We start from the raw sequence: 18,189 nt of genomic DNA, 5'->3' as shown, positions 1-18,189 counted from the left end.
GTCCAAGAACAACAAAATGCATTTGCAAGCATGGCACGAAATAGGTCAGCAAGATTTGTGCATGAAAAGAGCTTCAAGAAAGGATCATGCAAGGTCTTTGCAATGCTCTGGTATGAAAAAAAAAAGTAGCCTACAACTATTCCCTAAAGAATGCATGTCTAGAAATGTACACCACGCCTATAATTCAGAGAGGAAATTGATCCGATATCTTTCATCTATGACTTAGAAATGTGCCTACATGTTCTCTATGCTGAATGTACTCACGGAACGCCAATCTCAAACAGGTTATTCTGGATGAGCTGTTTGCCAAGCATTGTGATGCAGAGCTGAATGCACAACTCCATCAGACAGCCGGCATGAGCGCACTGTAGAGACAAAGAGAGACTTCAGTCAGTTACTGTGGCGTACAAACCTTCGCATGTGTTAGTCATAAGGACTGAGGTAACTAGGACAATCTGTCAAGTTATTTTTCATATGATGATGTGGTTACAAGACTCTAAAAATAGAGTATGGCTCAGAATGGATTTTGCTTACATACAGTACACACACATACATGTACGCCAGTTGGTCAATGAGACTGGTCATTTATCTTCAGGAAATTATTTCACAGTTTATGACTCCTCACTCTTGAAAACCAAACACGCACGTAAAGAAGGAAGTTGAAAACGAGATAAGTACCTCTTCCATCCGGTAAGACCCCAATACGTAGATATATTTGCCCGGGCGTCCGATGAGCCTGGAGGCATTGGATAGAGGAGGGTCAAGAGCTGAATTTACCAGCCACTACACAAATGCAAGTGGAGATTCACAAAACAGACATTACAGTAAAGGTACCTTAAAAGAGAAGTGGGGGGATTGGGTCAGCTCTGTTCCAAAACCTAGTGAGCAATATACTGCTCAGAAAACAAAGACCAGCATGGGAGGCACATAGAAATTCATGCTGGTCTAAGCCTGTTTCCAGACAGGACAATACCCAGTTTTGGTCAAATTCTAAAAGGGTGTTCACACTGACAGGTGTACTTGATGATAAAGCCAACAATGATGATAAACAAACATTTTCCTTGAGTGATTGCGATTTCATTGGAGTTGAGTGGCGCATGAGGAGTTATAAGAAGCTGTGAAAAAAAGACAGGTAACTGCCAGTGCTAGTTAAATACCATTGAAAGCAAGGAATGCAGGGAGTCACTGTGAATGCACCATAAAAGAGCATCTAAGTGATTTGCCAATACAAGTCTGCAGTAGTAAGTGTATTCGTAATACATCGTTTCTTTTGTTTAGAGTATTAAAAAAGGAGTTGTTGGTGTTTTAATTGCTCTTGTACTGTAGGGCGGTCCCAGTCTTGCAGTATTTTTGTTTCAGCCTTTGGCAATATATGCATTGTTTAGCTAATCCAAAAGGCGTTTAGCTGCTGTTTTTAATTAAATACTCATAACTCACACAATCTAAAGGCCGTGACACACCATGCCGACATTAAAAGAACCAACGGTGATGAAAACCGAACGTGTTGTCGCCTCGTGCCGGCTAAAAAGTTGCGCTTGAACATACCACACAGATTACAGCTGACTGTCACCTAGCATGTGCGTTCTGAGCCTGCATGTAAGGAAATTACTATCTATATCAGCAGGTTTCAATAGTCTATATTCGTCTTTCAAAAAGGAACACTGAAACTAGAACTGCAGATATACAAACCATTAACAAAGCAGTGCTTGTTTACCATTTTGAATATCATTCATGTTGATCACCTTCTTCATTCCAGACGGTTGATGTTGTTATGAAAATATTTGTGCGTTGGAATGCTTAGGGGTAAGATGGCATAAAATTAGAACAGCCTTCTGTATGTGTCGTCGACGAATGACCCCTGAACGGCTTGGGGGTATTGCTCGTGGTGGAAACCCCTGAGTTCATTAGAATTACGGTATGGTATTCTACCCAAGCGTAGAGGTAAGTGTGCATTTGCCTAGCATTTGCCTATTAGAGAAGCCCCTTCTCTACCTACTTTCAATTCTTTTAAAACCTACCTAAAAACCTACCTATTTTATTTAGTATATTGATTATTTTCTTTGGTTGGTTTTATTAATTTATATCCGAGTTCTGATTTCTGTTCTGGTTCTTTTGTTTTATGGTTACTCCGCTATGTTGTACGGAAGAGGATTAGGGCCAAGCAATAATAAAAAAATAAAACCATCTTGAGATTAAAGTCACTATAGCCTAATGCGAGATTAAACTCGTTAAATTTTGAGAAAAAAAGTCGAAATACAATCTTGAGAATAAACTCATTAAATATCGAGAATAAAGTCGTTGTGTTTCGAGAAAAAAACTCGTTAAATTTCGAGAAAAAACTTGAAATACAATCTTGAGAATAAACTCATATTTCCAGAATAAAGTCGTTGTGATTCGAGAAAAAAACTCGTTAAATTTCGAGAAAAAAAACTCGAAATACAATCTTGAGAATAAACTCTTTAAATTTCGAGAATAAAGTCGTTGTGTTTCAAGAAAAAAAAGTCGAAATGAAATGTAGAGAATAACGCATTCGATCAGATTCAATACATTTCATTTCGACTTTTTTCTCGAAATTTAACGAGTTTTTTCTCGAAACACGACTTTATTCTCGATATTTAATGAGTTTATTCTCAAGATTGTATTTTGACTTTTTTCTCGAAATTGAATGAGTTTAATCTCGCATTATAGTGACTTGGTTTTATTTTTTTATTATTGCTTGGCCCTAATCCTCTTCCGTAATGTTGCTCTTATTTTTGTTTTATTTTATAATGCATGTTATATCTTGTTTTATTTTTTAATGCATGCTATATCGTTTAATGTTGTTCTTCTGTAAAGCACTTTGGTCTGTTTTAAATGTGCTACATAAATAAAATTGAACTTGAAATATTTATCAGAGTAATGTTTCATTCTTTCTTACCGTAGTACTGCGCTATTTTTGTCTTTGTCACCACAAAATGCCTTTTTTTTTTCTGAATGTGATATTTCCTGTTCAGTTTTGGGGGCATAAATAAATACATTTACTTGTAAACTGAAGGATGTAGTTTACTTTGAATGACATTTTGATTAAAAAACATATTTAATTGCAACCCTACATTGTCTCTGTCTGAAAGGAGTCATTTAAAATTTCAAGCACAGTACAAGCATGATAAACTAGCATAGAATCTTGCTGTACATAAAGCAAGATTGATTTTATATTGTTTCTATGTTGATTCAATGTTAAATAAGTGACTTAATTATGGTTGAAATAATATTGATTTTATGACCATATTGATTGATTTTTCATCGTTGAAATAACATTATTTCAGGGTGCAAACCTGATGAAAAATCAATGTTAAATTTCAACATTGATTCAATGATCTTTTGGTTAATGCATTAACATTGATTCAATGTAGATTCAATGTTGGTCTGCTATCTGGGTCTTGACTTCTTTGCTCGCTTTTAGCACTTTTGCTTTTATTCTCGTACACTGACTCGTTTGCTAAGCTGAACAGCCAATTAGAGTTCTCTCTCTCACTGACGGACACCAATTCAACATGCTCAATTGGCCAAAAAGCCCAGTGACGGGGTCTGACGGTACGGAGCACACCACAAAAACTGGGCCGGCCGATGCTCAAGGACCGCCGAACGTTAGCCGATGGTCTTGGTGTGTCAGGGTCTTAACAATCCGTATCATGTGAAGCCCTCCTTGTTTGAATAATTAACTTATGCAATGACCCGCATGTGTACCTGTGCAACTGAACTTTTTGTACAAGTCCTTGTACGAACAAGGCACTTATTTCTACCTTCATTCCTCTTTTATGTGTTGTGTATTTTTCAACCCCCTTTAATAGCAAGAGACAACGGCTCTTGTTTGGCACACCCTCATCAACTTCGTAAACAAATTAGACAGCTCTTCAAAATTTTATGCAATTACTATGACAGTAATTCCGTAGGTCGTTATATATCATCCTCGACATCAGCTTGGCTATTATCCACTTTCCCTGAAGCTGGTTGCACAATTGTGGTTCTTGGTTATACAGTCACCTGGATAAGCATGTTTAACCTCACCATCTCACCAGCTTACAAATCAGAAAACCTATTGGGCCTCATTTACACAAGTAACTGTAGCACAGACAATGTTAATCCATGCATTGCACATTTGTGATTTCCACCTTGCTGCACATTATAGTTTTCTTCCAATATAACCTCCACTCCCTCTTACCCACCAATCTTTTTTCTATACGCATCTGCCTCTCTTCACCATGCTAAAAGCTCCTCCTCTCTTATGTAAATAATGCATTTACATCCACTTGAACATCTTGTCTAGACATCATCTGTCCTCCCTCCTCCAGGCCCGTTTGCACAAAACGCCCACTAACCCCAGGACATCAGATGCTCTTCGTGAAACCAAACTCAAGAGAGAAAATGGCATCAATCGAAGGTTCATAGTGAAATGAGTATCATAAGTCACTGATCTCTTTTTGCCAATTTAAAAGCAGACACTCGAAAGCAGAAATTAATCGGGAGACCATCTCTCTGTCACTGAAGCCCTTGCGGCTGGCAAAAGATGCATCTAGATCAATTGTCCTGCTGTCTGCTAATGCAAATCCCCAGAACCTACTATTAATAAGGTATCTTGGAAGGGAATAGCATCTTAAATCACATCAATGGGGGTACCTCAGGGTTCAGTGCTTGGCCCCTTCCCCTTTCCGTTATACATTATCACTGGGATCTAGACACATGGATTTTGGATGAAGCATGCAGCATAATTCCTTGTCAAGGCTGTTGTCATCTCTAGACTGGACTACTGCAATGCTCTTGCAAAACTCAATCCTTCCTGCATGCGTGATTTAAATGATTCAGTGTGTGTTAACATTGATAATCCCCATGCTGCCACCCTGGGCTCTATTATTTTACCCAATGTTTGTGTGCTGTGACATTTTTATGGTTTTTAATTAGTTTGGTTTATCCTAGCAACATGTTAACATCGAAATTTCTAACGTTCCTCATGTGAAGATCACTATTTGTAGAGAGTTGCTGTCTATACGGCATTTCAAATTCGATCAAAATGTAGGCAGTAGACAGCAGGGCAGCTCACCAGGTTATGAAACAGAGCTTGTCGCTCTAACAAAGCGAATCCCATTGCAGACTTATTAATAACTGATAGTTTCAGAGTGACTGCTTGGTCCAATGCTCTTACCTGCCTCTGAAGAATGCCAGATACACAATAGGGGTAAATGCATTTGCAAACTTCAGTATGAACGTCTTGAAGATCAGCCTCTCCTCAAAACTTTTGTCAGTTTTTGGAACCTCTGATGAGTTGAAAACAACAGCACATACTATAACCACAGCTTTTTGCAACAAGCTAAATGTCTTGAAAACAATAACCAGACGTACCCATAATAGTGAGCCAACGTGCAATTGCTCCGTAGACCTCATCCATGATGATGATGATGATAAGGTTGATGACAGCCCCAGTGGTTTTAACGGTGGCCCGTATATTAGTGCGGAAAGTGGGAGTGGAACTCATGTGCAGGGCAGTCATAATGGAGACCCTGTATAGCACCACACCAAACACGATGGCCAAGGTCACAAAGATCTGCATTGAGCACACAAATGCACACAATAAGAAAAGTGACTCTAATCATAATCTAATGATTTACTCACACCAATTGGATGCAGGATCATGCAAAGGCCAATGTTTTAGGTTTCCAACACCAAACACACTTCACAGATGTAAATTTATTCTTTATTCTGCAACGAAAATGTGTGATAATAGGGGGCTTAATGAGATCAAGTGAGTTGTATTCGGCTGTTCCAGCGTGATGGCCACCCATATTTAAAATAAATTGACTGGTTGTTGAACAAAAAGTACTTTAACTACTAAATAAGTCTAGCATAATTAAATGTATTGCAAAAGAATATAGCATTATACCACAATAAATCTAATAAATTAAGCAGGTCTTACCAAAAAAACCATCATGACGATAATGGTCATGTAAGCTGGCATTCTGTCTGTGCATGTCAGCTTCACATTTCCAGTCTAGAACAAGACATGAATTGTCAAATGTGAGTTAAAAACATACACATTAACACATACATCTAGCAACAGGAGCTTAAGCAAACCTCCAACACGCTATGGCCTGCGAAGGGACCGATAGGGTCAAGCCAAGCAGAGCAAAACAAGCCCTTAGACATGCCTTACAGCTGTCCTGTCACATAACATTTATACTGCAACTGGGTCAACATCTACTGAGCGTAAAACCCAATAATCCAGACATCCTTATGACAGCAAGGATGGCATGCATAAGTCTACAGACCAAAACATTGTAAGAGCAGCACTGCCTGTGCTGTGCCAAGCACAAATAAATGCACTTTTTTTTTTTTTGTCAGCATATGGTCTGGTCCACATTGTAGATTATTCCAGCCAAGAACTACCCACTTGGACAAAGGGCCTACTGATCAACAATGACAAACTATATACGCACACACAGTTGGTCTTATATATGTACACACACAAGACCAAACTGTGCCTTTGTGGCAAGTTTGTTGAAATGTGAAAAAACCTGTTTTATGATGGAGATATAAATCACCCTGATACCCAGAAATTGTGTAAAGCCAGCCAATTAGATTATATCTTGGATTTTTGAGAAAGCTATTGCCATTTCTGTTTTGCAATATGCATCAGTGAATGGTCATCCGTAGATTCACAAAGACCTACCTTTGGAGATTTCTCTTTCTTCAAGGACTTCTTCATGACATGGAACTCATACTCTGCTCTAGGATGACTCTGGGAAAAACAGAGAGAGCAATTCATAACACGTACAGTACAGGAATTAAACCAGTTAAAAAATAAATAAATAAAAAAAAAGTGGAAAGAGATAACTGGTTATGGAGCCAAAAAGCAGCCATGTGCATGATCAGTGATCAGAACAGAAATTCTGGTAATAGCAACACATTAGACGTTCAGTGAAAGTATAATCCTTAAAACCAAAAGCTCTCAGCACCTTGAAAACATATTCCTTTCCACAATCAGCAGCTTTAGGTTTTATTAGTTCCACCTCCTCATTTTATCCACATAAACAGTGGCAAGCCCAGAAAGACTGTGACTGCCGAAAGGAAAGTGAGCAGCTTTTGACCTGTAAGGCCGGAGGAAGAGAGAACAGGAATCTCCCGGACCTCCACAACAACAGACCGATAGGTAGTGCTGGTGAAATACTTTACACAAGCAAGAATGTGACGACAATGCTTGAAGACGACTTTTAAAGATGTGAGGAATTTGTTAGTACTAAAATGCAACTGCAAGGTTAGGAAAGAAATAAATTCAGTTAATACTATGAATGAACCAATTCCAAACCTTTTGTTTCTCCTATACAAAACAGGACAAAAAAACAAAACAGTGAAAAACAGTTTGATTTCATGGCACTGAATCAATAAAAAAAACAGACATCTTTATAATTCTTTACACCCAAGCCTCAGGATAACAACTCATTACAAGAAAATAATATAACGCCTAACAAACCCACATCATTATCTTATCTACATGTCTTCTTATATTGACAGTTTTCTTGGTCAACATGGGTGTGCGTGACTAACCTCTGTGTCTTCAAAGCCGGTCATGTCCCAGATGTAATTTAGCCTCATTTGCCTTCTCTTCCAGTGCTCCATAAACATGGTGGCTGTGGGACACAGAGGTAAACGTCACCAACAAACCCACATTAATAAATACGGATCGGCTCAGCACTGTAGCTACAAGTGAAGTCTTTTTGTTTATACATCCAGGCTCGTGAAATATTTTTCGTGAAATAACTTTGGAAAGGACTCGTACACAGATGTTTTTCTAAAGAGCCAGTTTCTTCAATAGCATTGCGCTGTAAAACCTTTTTTAGGAATCTGTATTTGAATAGTGTTTTCATACTTTCATACAATTTTAGGTAAAGTGTGAATGCTTCCAACAATCTCAGTCAACCCAACAAACTCCTTTAATGAGAACTAAACCGAAACCATCTGAGGAAGTCATCCGCGTACAGTTCACTTTAGGTCAGTGTGAATGAAAAGTGGACTGAAAAAAATAAATTTAACTAAAAAGAGACCTGAGACCACTTTCAGGTAGCCTGGGTGCCAGCCAGAACCCCGGCCACAAAATTTTTTTGTCGGGAAGTTCGGTCTGGACTCGATCCGTTGAGGAGTAATTATGCTCGGCTCCCAGAAGTCCGAGCCAATCAAATTGCCAGAGCGGGCTTTAATCGATGATGGACAGATGAGCAACGGTAACGTAATCATCCACGTCATCAAAGAGCGCTTGGGTTGAATTCGTTTACAACAAAGATGCACAGACAGTAAAAGAAAAGATGACTGCCTCTGGAGAATTTAGATTTCACGAGTTCACACTTACAAATAAGTCAGATAGAATAAATGCATATTTGGGGTGCTGTCCGAGGAGAGGGTGGGCTCGGTATTCGGCCCGAACCCAAAGTACTCCCCCCGTATTCCAGGCTGTGGAAGAACAAGCCGAGAGTGAGTGGAGGGATGCTGGAAACTGTCAAGGAATGTTAGGTGAGTCGACAGAGTGAATAAATATATGCTTCCTCTCATGCTGATAAGGTAGACATGGTAATTGTTTGATGACAAGTTGATTGGATTGATTTGAACGTGCTCCTCCCGAACTTTGTTTATGAAACATCATGTTTAGATTCCGCCATCACGTCTGTTATAGAAGATATCGACAGCGCATTAATTTTAAAAGAGGAACCGCGATCAAGGCATTTGTCGATCGGAAACATGAATGAAGAACATACGTCACTTACTCCGTTGCTCTGATTGGTTGTTGGTCTATCCAATTGAGTGCAGATGCCTTTTCCTTCCTGGTTCGGTTGAAACACGCCTCATAATCACAGCCCAATGAAGCAGTATCAGACTCACATTCTGACTAGAATCTGAGCATGACGACGTCAGGCTAACTTTCAGGACCAGCGACAGTATGAATGCAAAAAGAACCGGTTTCTCTTTCCACTAGATTCATTTTTTGGTTCACTTATAAAGGTTTGAATCTTTGGTGCTCATTTTTTTTAACGTTTTGTTTATTTAGAATTTTTGACTTCATCAGAATGATACGAAACTTGGTAAAGGTTTTGGCACTTGCTATGTGAACACACACACACACACACACGATTCAAAAAGGTTAAATGGTCCTGAAAAAAAAAATAGTCACTGGTCAAAAATGACGGCATTGGAAATGAATAGGAAACGAACTTCCTCTAGTGGAAACGTCTGGTACTGCACCCAAACAAAATCTTACTGAAAGCTACATTTTTGAGATATCAACCTCAAATTTGGAACACAAGATTTATGTTTAGATTTATGACTTTGATTTCTCACAGTCTAAGAATAAAACATATTTTGAAAAATACATTTCATATAACAATTTAAAGTAGTATTTTTGTGCATTTTTCAAAATCAATAAACTTAAACTTTTAACTTTTTAAAGGGTAACTAAACCCTAAACCAACTTTTTTTAGTTAATGATCTGTAAGAATGGGGCTTTATTAGTGCTGTTCATTGATTCGAGTAACTTTTTTGACATTTGGGTATAAAGTGTTTTAATTTTACAATATATGGTGTAAAAACGTCTGAGTGCTGCCCTCTTCAGGTTGAACGGTGGCTACTGCAGTTGAATTTTCCTATTGGATGTTTGCGGTTCTACGTGACATAAGCGGTACTACGTGACGTAAGCAGGTTCCAGCTCACCACGCCCTCCCCTGGTACGAGCTACCACGCCCTTGGATGAGCTAGCGTAGATTTATCTGTATTTAGTACAGTGGGCAGGAGGGTACGTAGTGTTGCTGGTTGCAACAGCACTGCTGGACTGCATAGCTTTCCAGCAGACTTGGAAATTAGGTGCCAGTGTTTGCATGCACTTGGCCTGGAAGACCGTGAGTGTGAAACCTGCATTTTACGCGGGATTGGTTCTCCAACGCAATAGAGGTGGAAATGGGCTTCTCCACACAGCTCGCGCTGAAAAGCGACGCAGTGCCAAACGCTGCTACTCCTGCATGGACTCCACCACCGCAGCGGCGTCTTGATGCGAGTGATCATACATATATTAATCACAATTTATGGTTAGGCTAAAGTTAATCCTCTGGGGTCGACAAACGCGTTGGCGCATTTTGCTGGATTTTTTTCACATAGCGGCAACATATGAATATGCCTACAGAGAGCGCGCTATTGACATCAACTCGATAACACTCATCAGATGCATGTACTTTACGTCGTCTCGCGACCCTGTGAGTCACTCTCCATTTTAGAGAGTCTGACAGCAGGTCTCCCCCTGCTGTCATAAATGGATTATAACTACTACATAAATATAATTTAGTACTATAAAATCCCCTAAAAATACAAATTATTAAATAAAAAACATAATTGAACTAAAATATAGTACATTAATTTCAAAATAATAATAATAATAAAAACAGCACCAGAGGATTAAAGTGGACTCAAGTTATCAAGTAGCTTTGTCATAGGGTGTCATTTTTCATTTCAAAGCCTGTAACTGCAGGGGATCAAAACAGGAAAGGCAAATTTAGGGCTTTTGCTAAAATAACCAGCTTTTTAAGAAGCTCAGCATCTGAGCGGGGATGAGTACGGGGGATTTAAAGAGAAGTGTAAAACCAGGGCACAAATCCCTTCCAACATTTGCCAGATCAAATCTGTCCTCAATATGTACGGACACGACAGTTGGTGTACAGAAACAAGAAAGCGTGTGTGTGAACATGAAAGGAGAACGGAGCTGCTGACCCCACAGTGCCATGAAGATGGCGAAGAAGACGGTGGCCGCGTTGTCGAACAGGTGGCTGGCCCTGGCCGTCCCACAAGCCGTGACCAGTTTCCAGTAGCTGCAGGCTCGGTCACACATTGGGCACATGGTGATGTTGTTTCTCTCGTCGCAGATCTCCATGCTGAAAAAAAAAAAAAAAAAAAAAAAAAACTGATTTCAGAAATGCATCATATCTCCAGACACCAAGAAAAGCTATTAACGAATTGTATTTTTGCAGTCTAAAAGGAAAAAGCATTATTCTACATTCTTCATCTCTGCTGTAATACGTAGTGAGCCTCCTAGATGTCAAAATAGGCAGCTACTTTGGCTTTAAGTGTCTCCTATCATCCTCAACAAAATGACTAATATGAAACTGAGTGCACTGTATAAATAGTGATCTTCACATTAAGCACAGGAAACTCAACTGATTTCAGTTACATGATACTTTAACAAGCATAAAATACTACAGTAGTGGCCAAAAGTGATGACTGTCTTAGGAAAATTTACATTTTCATCCTTTATTATTAAATATTATTAAAATTTTGTTAAAGATATTGTGAGCATATAGTTGCGCATAGTTGTGCTTGGTGTCAATGGTTATAATAATGCAGTGAAATGGCCATGCTGTCATACAAAGAAAGGTAACACTTTTAGTTTAGGGTTCAATTCTCCCTAATAACTAGTTTCTTATTAGCATGCATATTACTAGGATGTATACATATTCTGCATGAACATATTCTACATCCGTTAATCCTAAATTTAACAACTACCTTACTAAGTATTATAAATGCATCATTCATTCATTCATTCATATTAATAAGCAGTAATTAGGAGTTTATTGAGGCAAAAGTTGTAGTTAATAGTTAGAATTGGACCATAATCTAAAGTGTAACCCAAAGAAATTATGAACAAGAGAGAACCAACACAACATTAATAACTGATAATGTTGTAATCAGTGTTTGCTTTTTCATGTGAGCTTTTAGTTTTTCTATGCATTGTTTTTTGCATAGTAAAATAAAATACCTTAACTAAGTTTAGTGTTTTGTTCTTCCCTCATATTTAAAATATTTAAAAAATATATAAAAAAATTGCTCATATTTTGATGGTTTAACGGAACTTGTAGGGTCATTAAAAACAAATATAAATTAAAATAGTTGTGATATCCAGATAATTATGGTAATATAATATGAGAATGTCTAAATAAATTACAAATAAAATACTAAAAACTAAAATCAATCATTCAATTTTTTTTTGAGGAAGCATTGTCTCATAAATTACGAAAATTTCTGTCAATGGCAGGGAAAGAGTTAAAAGGAAGGGTCATGTGACACAGTGGGAAACATGCCCCAAATTTTGGAGTGTGTTGCAGCCATCAAAACCCAAATTTGATCAGGTGATCAAAAGTTTGTCAGTGATCTTTACTTTGTACTTTTGTCAGTTAAATAAATGTTAAAGAGAATTAACAATTCCCAGGTTTTTGATTTTTGATGTCCCATCTTTTCTGGAAATGGGGTTGTATATACACTCACACACAGACACACACACACACACAGACACAGACACAGACACACACACACACAGACACACACACACACACATCAGCCAATAGAGAGCAAATGTATTACCCAATTAATTACCCACAAACACATACACATACACTGTTTTGTACAGACAATTATGCCTAGGTAGGCATCGCACTAGCTTCTGGAACAGCTTGTTTTCAGCAGTGGCATCTGTGGAATTAATGAATGTCGTCGTGAGACAGCCAGCGAACACTGAGTCACTCTCATTATACACTACATTACAGTCCATTACAGTCGCAGCATTTCAAACCCACTCTAAACTCCCTAATTGCCACGCACTTCAGCATCCAGACGCGTTTCTTGCTAAGTGCAGCAGTGGTTTCTTTCATAAATGCCTAGGCATATTCTTCTTTAGAAAAAGTTCAAAGGCATTGCAAAAGAGTACACACTGCTGTCCGGAGACATTGTTGAGACTTGTTTCCAGTGCCAGTGGAATGTGTTTAAGCTGACTCCATGACACAGGTAACAATGTGTCAATCAAAAGTATGTGACACACACAAACTAATTCTACATAATTAAAAGGCAGAAAATGAATGTACAAAGCTGTCAGTGGTTTAGGGAGGGGTCAAATGCTAGTTAGCACATTGTGTACAAAAACAATCCAAATACACCATCACATAAATTACATAAAGATGACCTGGGAATGTTGTCGTCCACAGTGGCACAGCCATACAGGAACACGATAACACCCACAACCGCTGCCGGGATTAGCATCTGAGTATACACACCCAGCCAGGCGAAGTACAGGCCCACTTTCTCACCAAAATACTTCCTGAGAGAGAATAAAGAGGAGGAATTAGGGCAATGAAGTAAAGCAAAATAAGTTAAAATCACTATCTAGTAAACATCAGAAACAGATCCTCTTCAGGACTCGACAGTTAGGACTGCCCGACTGTCGCTCAGGATGGTTGACGCGACTGTCTCAGTGCTGCATCACGAGAGTTTATCATTTGCACGTGTTTTTAAGCCTTGCCTATTTAAATAGTCAAGCCCAAGAAGACGCGAAAGAGAACTCAATTCAATAGTGTGAGAAATGTTGTGTGCGCACAGAAAGCCGCTTCTCAGACAGCGTGCAAATGCTGAATTGAGCTCTCCTTCACGTCTTCTTGCACTTGAACAGACATTTTCACACAAAATTACGACAAAAAATGCCGGTCTTGGCGAGTATACTAGTAAACATAGGCCCGGTTTCACAGACAGGGCTTAGATTAAGCCAGGATTATGCCTTAGTTCAATTAGGGCATTTAAGTAGCTTTTATAAACGTGCCTTAGAAAAAAATGACTGGTGTGCATCTTGAGACAAAACAATAGCCGCGTTTCCATTACCCTTCAAACTGCGCAAATTGAAATTGCGAATTGAAAATACGCCCAATGGAAACACGTCAATTTCGCAAAAACTCCCATTTATCGCAAAAAAGTTTTTATGCTCGCATGAGGGGTTTTTTCAGGCAATTCGAAAAAGGAATATTTCGCTAAACTGCAATGGAAACAGTTTTTGCGCATTTACAGTCACCTGACTTAGAAGGCGCGGTGTGTTTGGACAGAATATGAGAGAGTTCTTTATTAAATTCATAAAAGACAAAAGAATGACAGAAATACTGGATTCTAAACCTCAAAGAAATGCCACAATCAAGACCTCGAAGCAGATCTGAGTGAGAAACACCCAGAAACACCTCATATGAGCCGCTCACAGTATAAGGGGCTTTCCTTGCCATTAATGCTTGGATAACACGCCTACGTTTCCTTCCATTAATAATAATAATAACGTCTAGTGCGGTACGTGGCTGTGATATATATAAACCTACCAACGTCCGTTGCCATGATTTTTGGAAGGACTTAGGCCGGTGACACACTGGCTGCGTGGCGTGAGCGTGACGTTTCTGTTGCGTGTCAGCTGCGTGGCGTGTGCGTGGCGTTTTCCATGTCTTTGCACACCAAACGTGTCTGACGCGGCGCTGCTGCTGCTTGGTGACATATGATAAGCCTCATTGGTGATATATTTGACATATGGGGAGAGAGTTGTGGAAGGCCTATACTTCATGTTAAACATAAATATATAGCAGCAAAGACAACGTCGGCAGTGTTGACGGCAAAATAGGCTACAGAATAATTCGTTCTGTATTGACAGGTGCAGTATTTGAAAATGAATAATATTTTTTTAAATTGCATTTATATTTGCATTTATATCAAACCCTAGACACTTTCAAACATCAAAATGACATTTATTAATATGTATTCGTGTCAAAATGTCATATAAACATCTTTTCCTATTCAATTTTGCTTGGAAACGCTTCCAAGACGCTCGCGTATCGCGTGAAAAATAGGCGTCGGTTCTATTTCTAGAATGCACGCGTTTTCCGCGCGGCTCGAGCCGCGCCTGAGACGCGCGTGTCACGCAGGCAGTGTGCAAGCTCTAACCTGTTAACATGGGAGCCGAAATAAAAACGGACACGCCACGCAGCTGAGACGCTCACGCCACACATCCAGTGTGTCACCGGCCTTATTGCGAGAGGAAAAAAATGACGTTTTAGTCGCATAACATCGGTTAATGGAAACGGCGTCATTTCGCAATAGTTTTTATCGATATTTAGAAAAGAAAAAAAAAAGAAGAAAAAAAAAAAAAAAAAAAAAAAAAAAAAATCGCAAAAGTTTTGCGCAAATCTGTAATGGAATAATGACATTGACCAACAGTACCAGTCAAAAGTTTGGAAACGTTACTATTTTTAATGTTTTTGAAAGAAGTCTCTTATGCTCATCAAGCCTGCAGTTAAAAAAACAAAAAACAAAAAAAAAACAGTAATATTATGAAATATTATTACAATTTAAAATAATGGTTCTCTTTTTTAATATACTTTAAAATGTAATTTATTTTTGTGATGCAAAGCTGAATTTTCATCAGCAAGTACTCCAGTCTTTGGTGTCTTATGATCCTTCAGAAATCATTCTAATATGCTGATTTATGATCAATGTTGGAAACAGTTGTGCTGCTTAATATTTTTTTTATAACCCGAGATACTTTTTTCAGGATTATTTGATGAATAAAAAGTTAAAAAGAACTGTATTTATTTAGAATAGAAATCTTTTGTAACAATATACACTACCGTTCAAAAGTTTGGGAACAATAACTATTTTTTTTAAAAGAAATTAGTACTTTAATTCAACAAGGATGCGTTAAATTGATAAAAGGTGATGGTAATGATTTATATTGTTAGAAATGTTTTTGAATAAATGCTGTTTTTATGAATAAATGCTGTTAACGTTTTACTCATCAATGAATCCTGAAAAAAGTATTCCAAAAAAATATATTAAACAGCACAACTGTTTCCATCATTGATAATAACTGAGTATCAAATCATCATATTAGAATGATTTCTGAAGGATCATAAGACACCAAAGACTGGAGTACTTGCTGATGAAAATTCAGCTTTGCATCACAAAAATAAATTACATTTTAAAATATACTAAAAAAGAGAACCATTATTTTATTAAATTGTAATAATATTTCATAATATTACTGTTTTTTTTTTTTTTTTTTTTTTTAACTGCAGGCTTGATGAGCATAAGAGACTTCTTTCAAAAACATTAAAAATAGTAATGTTTCCAAACTTTTGACTGGTACTGTATTTTAAGATATATCAGTACAAGTTGCTTTCAGTTAAAACAGCTCAAACATGCATTTTAGTCTGGAACTATCTTAAGCTGTCTTGTCTGTGAAACCGAGGGATAGTCCGTTATATCTTACATAAACATAAACAGTTGAGAAATAAAACACGTGTAAAAGTACATTGGATCCGTGCAGCTTTTAAAGTGACATCAGCCTAATAAATCTGCTGCTGTCTTTGGTTTAATGTTAATCAAACAAAAAAGGACAAAGAAAAAAAAAGAAAAAAAATCACTCACTGCTCTTGACTGAATAACTTTTGTAACTTTAATAAGGTTTAATCTATATTTAATTTATACAGTGAAGACTATGCAATGCTATTTTATATTTGATTAACCATTTTCTCTACCTGATAATTACTACAGTTAAACTTAACTTAAACCTGAAAAACATGAAAAGCAGTGTTTCATTTATTTGTATGTTTGTTCTATTGTATTTGTGCTATTGCTCGTAATTTGATTGTTTGTTCTTATTTTATTAATGACAGTTTAAAAATATGCAGAAATTTATATGAGTTAGGCAAGTAGTTTTTGGCGTCACAGCCTTATTTATTAAGGTTATGGGTCAAAAACAACGAAGACTAGGCCTATTTTATTTGTTTATTACTTTCTTGTGGTGGGGCCAGTGAACATTTAGTCAGGGCAAGTAAAAATTCTAGTAGAAAGTAGAAAAAATCCGAAGGTCTGGCTACGAGAGAGCAACACTAAGACAAATGTTAATGGATTGTTGATTCTAAAAATGTCATGTTAAGTAATGGCATAAGTGAAAAATAATAACTACGTGATATAATAATAATTGGTTGCACCACATAATTTTAAAATTGCAATAGGCAAAAATAATATTTTTTCATTCAAATAAATAAATATATAATAATAATAATAATAATGTATTACCTTGACATTTTTAACTGTATGCCCCCTCTTCATAATATCAATTTTTTTTTTTTTATTCAGAAAATTAAAACATGCTCATCATAGAAGAGGTGTATTCAATTCATTGTATGTATTAATAGCATTTTTTATGTATTTTATTTTTTTTAAATAAATGAATAGATCCAGAAAGAAAAATGAGTGTCATGTCATTGCTATCATTCCAACAGGTCAGTCATGACAATAACGGTACATTAGTCCAGTAAACACACACGTTTTGGTCATTTCTGCAGACATCGCTCATCCTATGCGAAACCGAGTGTGTCCTTTAAACAAATCCTGTCTGAATAGGACTTTTGACAATCTGATTAATGCATATCAGTATAATGCATTTCTATAATCTCTCCTCTTGCTTCATAATACCCGGGCAAACCTGTCTCTGGCAGCATTCAGCATCAGATTTTATATATATATATATTATACCTGATCAGTCCGATGGGCTGGTACTTGTAGAATATGCTGTAACTCGCCCACTCTTCATACAAGATCTGCAAAGACAGAACTAAAATTACATTCATTCTGGAATAATGATACATGCAGCGTGTCTGAACTACAGTGAGTGCACGTCTTAGAGCTTTAATGGAAATGGCGAAATAACTGATTGATCCAGTGGCAGCTGATGAAAAGGACAAATGAAGCCTGTCTCTACCATCCTGTTACTAATTTCTCAGTGTAATGACTTCAATTCGGTGTGCCTGAAGGCATGTAATGTTATAGATATATAATGTAAACATTATGCATGTAAACATTAAGATTACATGACAAATAATCTACTAATAACACATCTAACAGCGATTCCAGTGGATAATGTTTTAGAAGCGGAAAGGGTCTGTTTTGTTTGAGCTTGTCGAGTTCACATTGAGGTCTTAAAGCATGCCGTGAATGTGTAAGGAATAGCAAAATACAGTCAAACTGACTATCACGTTTACAATGTGTCCACAAATCACCTCGAATGGGTCAAAATTGCAGAAATGGATGGATTAATCACCAAGTGAACAAGCAGTTATCACTCAATTAAATATACATTACACCTCCATGCATGCAACCATTAGTGCATTGATTTGTTTTTTTTGTTTTGTTACAATAACAATAGTGGTAACAAATAAAATACTTTTTACATATTTTTGAAGCAATGTAGAAATGTAAAAAAAAAAAAAAAGCTTAAATTTATATGCACGTTATTTTAAGAAATATTACAGTAGTATCAGTTCACAGATGGATCAA

The 18,189-nt window shown here is 37.3% G+C and overlaps 1 protein-coding gene across 5 annotated transcripts in view; it reads right to left on the bottom strand.

Moving 5' to 3' along the window:
- ano1a (anoctamin 1, calcium activated chloride channel a) overlaps window positions 1–18,189 on the bottom strand; it is an 86,705-nt gene that overhangs the window by 10,972 nt on the left and 57,544 nt on the right. For 3 of the 5 annotated variants that reach the window (XM_084108464.1, XM_084108462.1, XM_084108460.1), the window contains exons 10-19: window positions 17,389–17,453; window positions 13,013–13,147; window positions 10,774–10,934; window positions 7,567–7,658; window positions 6,701–6,769; window positions 5,948–6,022; window positions 5,377–5,578; window positions 5,180–5,291; window positions 679–736; window positions 265–365 (exon numbers count right to left, since the gene is read on the bottom strand). In XM_084108464.1, coding sequence (XP_083964590.1) covers window positions 265–365; window positions 679–736; window positions 5,180–5,291; window positions 5,377–5,578; window positions 5,948–6,022; window positions 6,701–6,769; window positions 7,567–7,658; window positions 10,774–10,934; window positions 13,013–13,147; window positions 17,389–17,453 — 1,070 coding nt within the window. The remainder of the gene's footprint in view (window positions 1–264; window positions 366–678; window positions 737–5,179; window positions 5,292–5,376; window positions 5,579–5,947; window positions 6,023–6,700; window positions 6,770–7,566; window positions 7,659–10,773; window positions 10,935–13,012; window positions 13,148–17,388; window positions 17,454–18,189) is intronic. The other 2 variants (XM_084108463.1, XM_084108461.1) reach the window with 1 other exon arrangement.

The sequence above is a fragment of the Abramis brama genome (assembly GCF_963993115.1).
Source record: "Abramis brama genome assembly, chromosome: 3".
In the NCBI taxonomy this organism is placed as follows: Eukaryota; Metazoa; Chordata; class Actinopteri; order Cypriniformes; family Leuciscidae; genus Abramis; species Abramis brama.
This window is presented reverse-complemented; position numbering and strand designations above follow the sequence as displayed.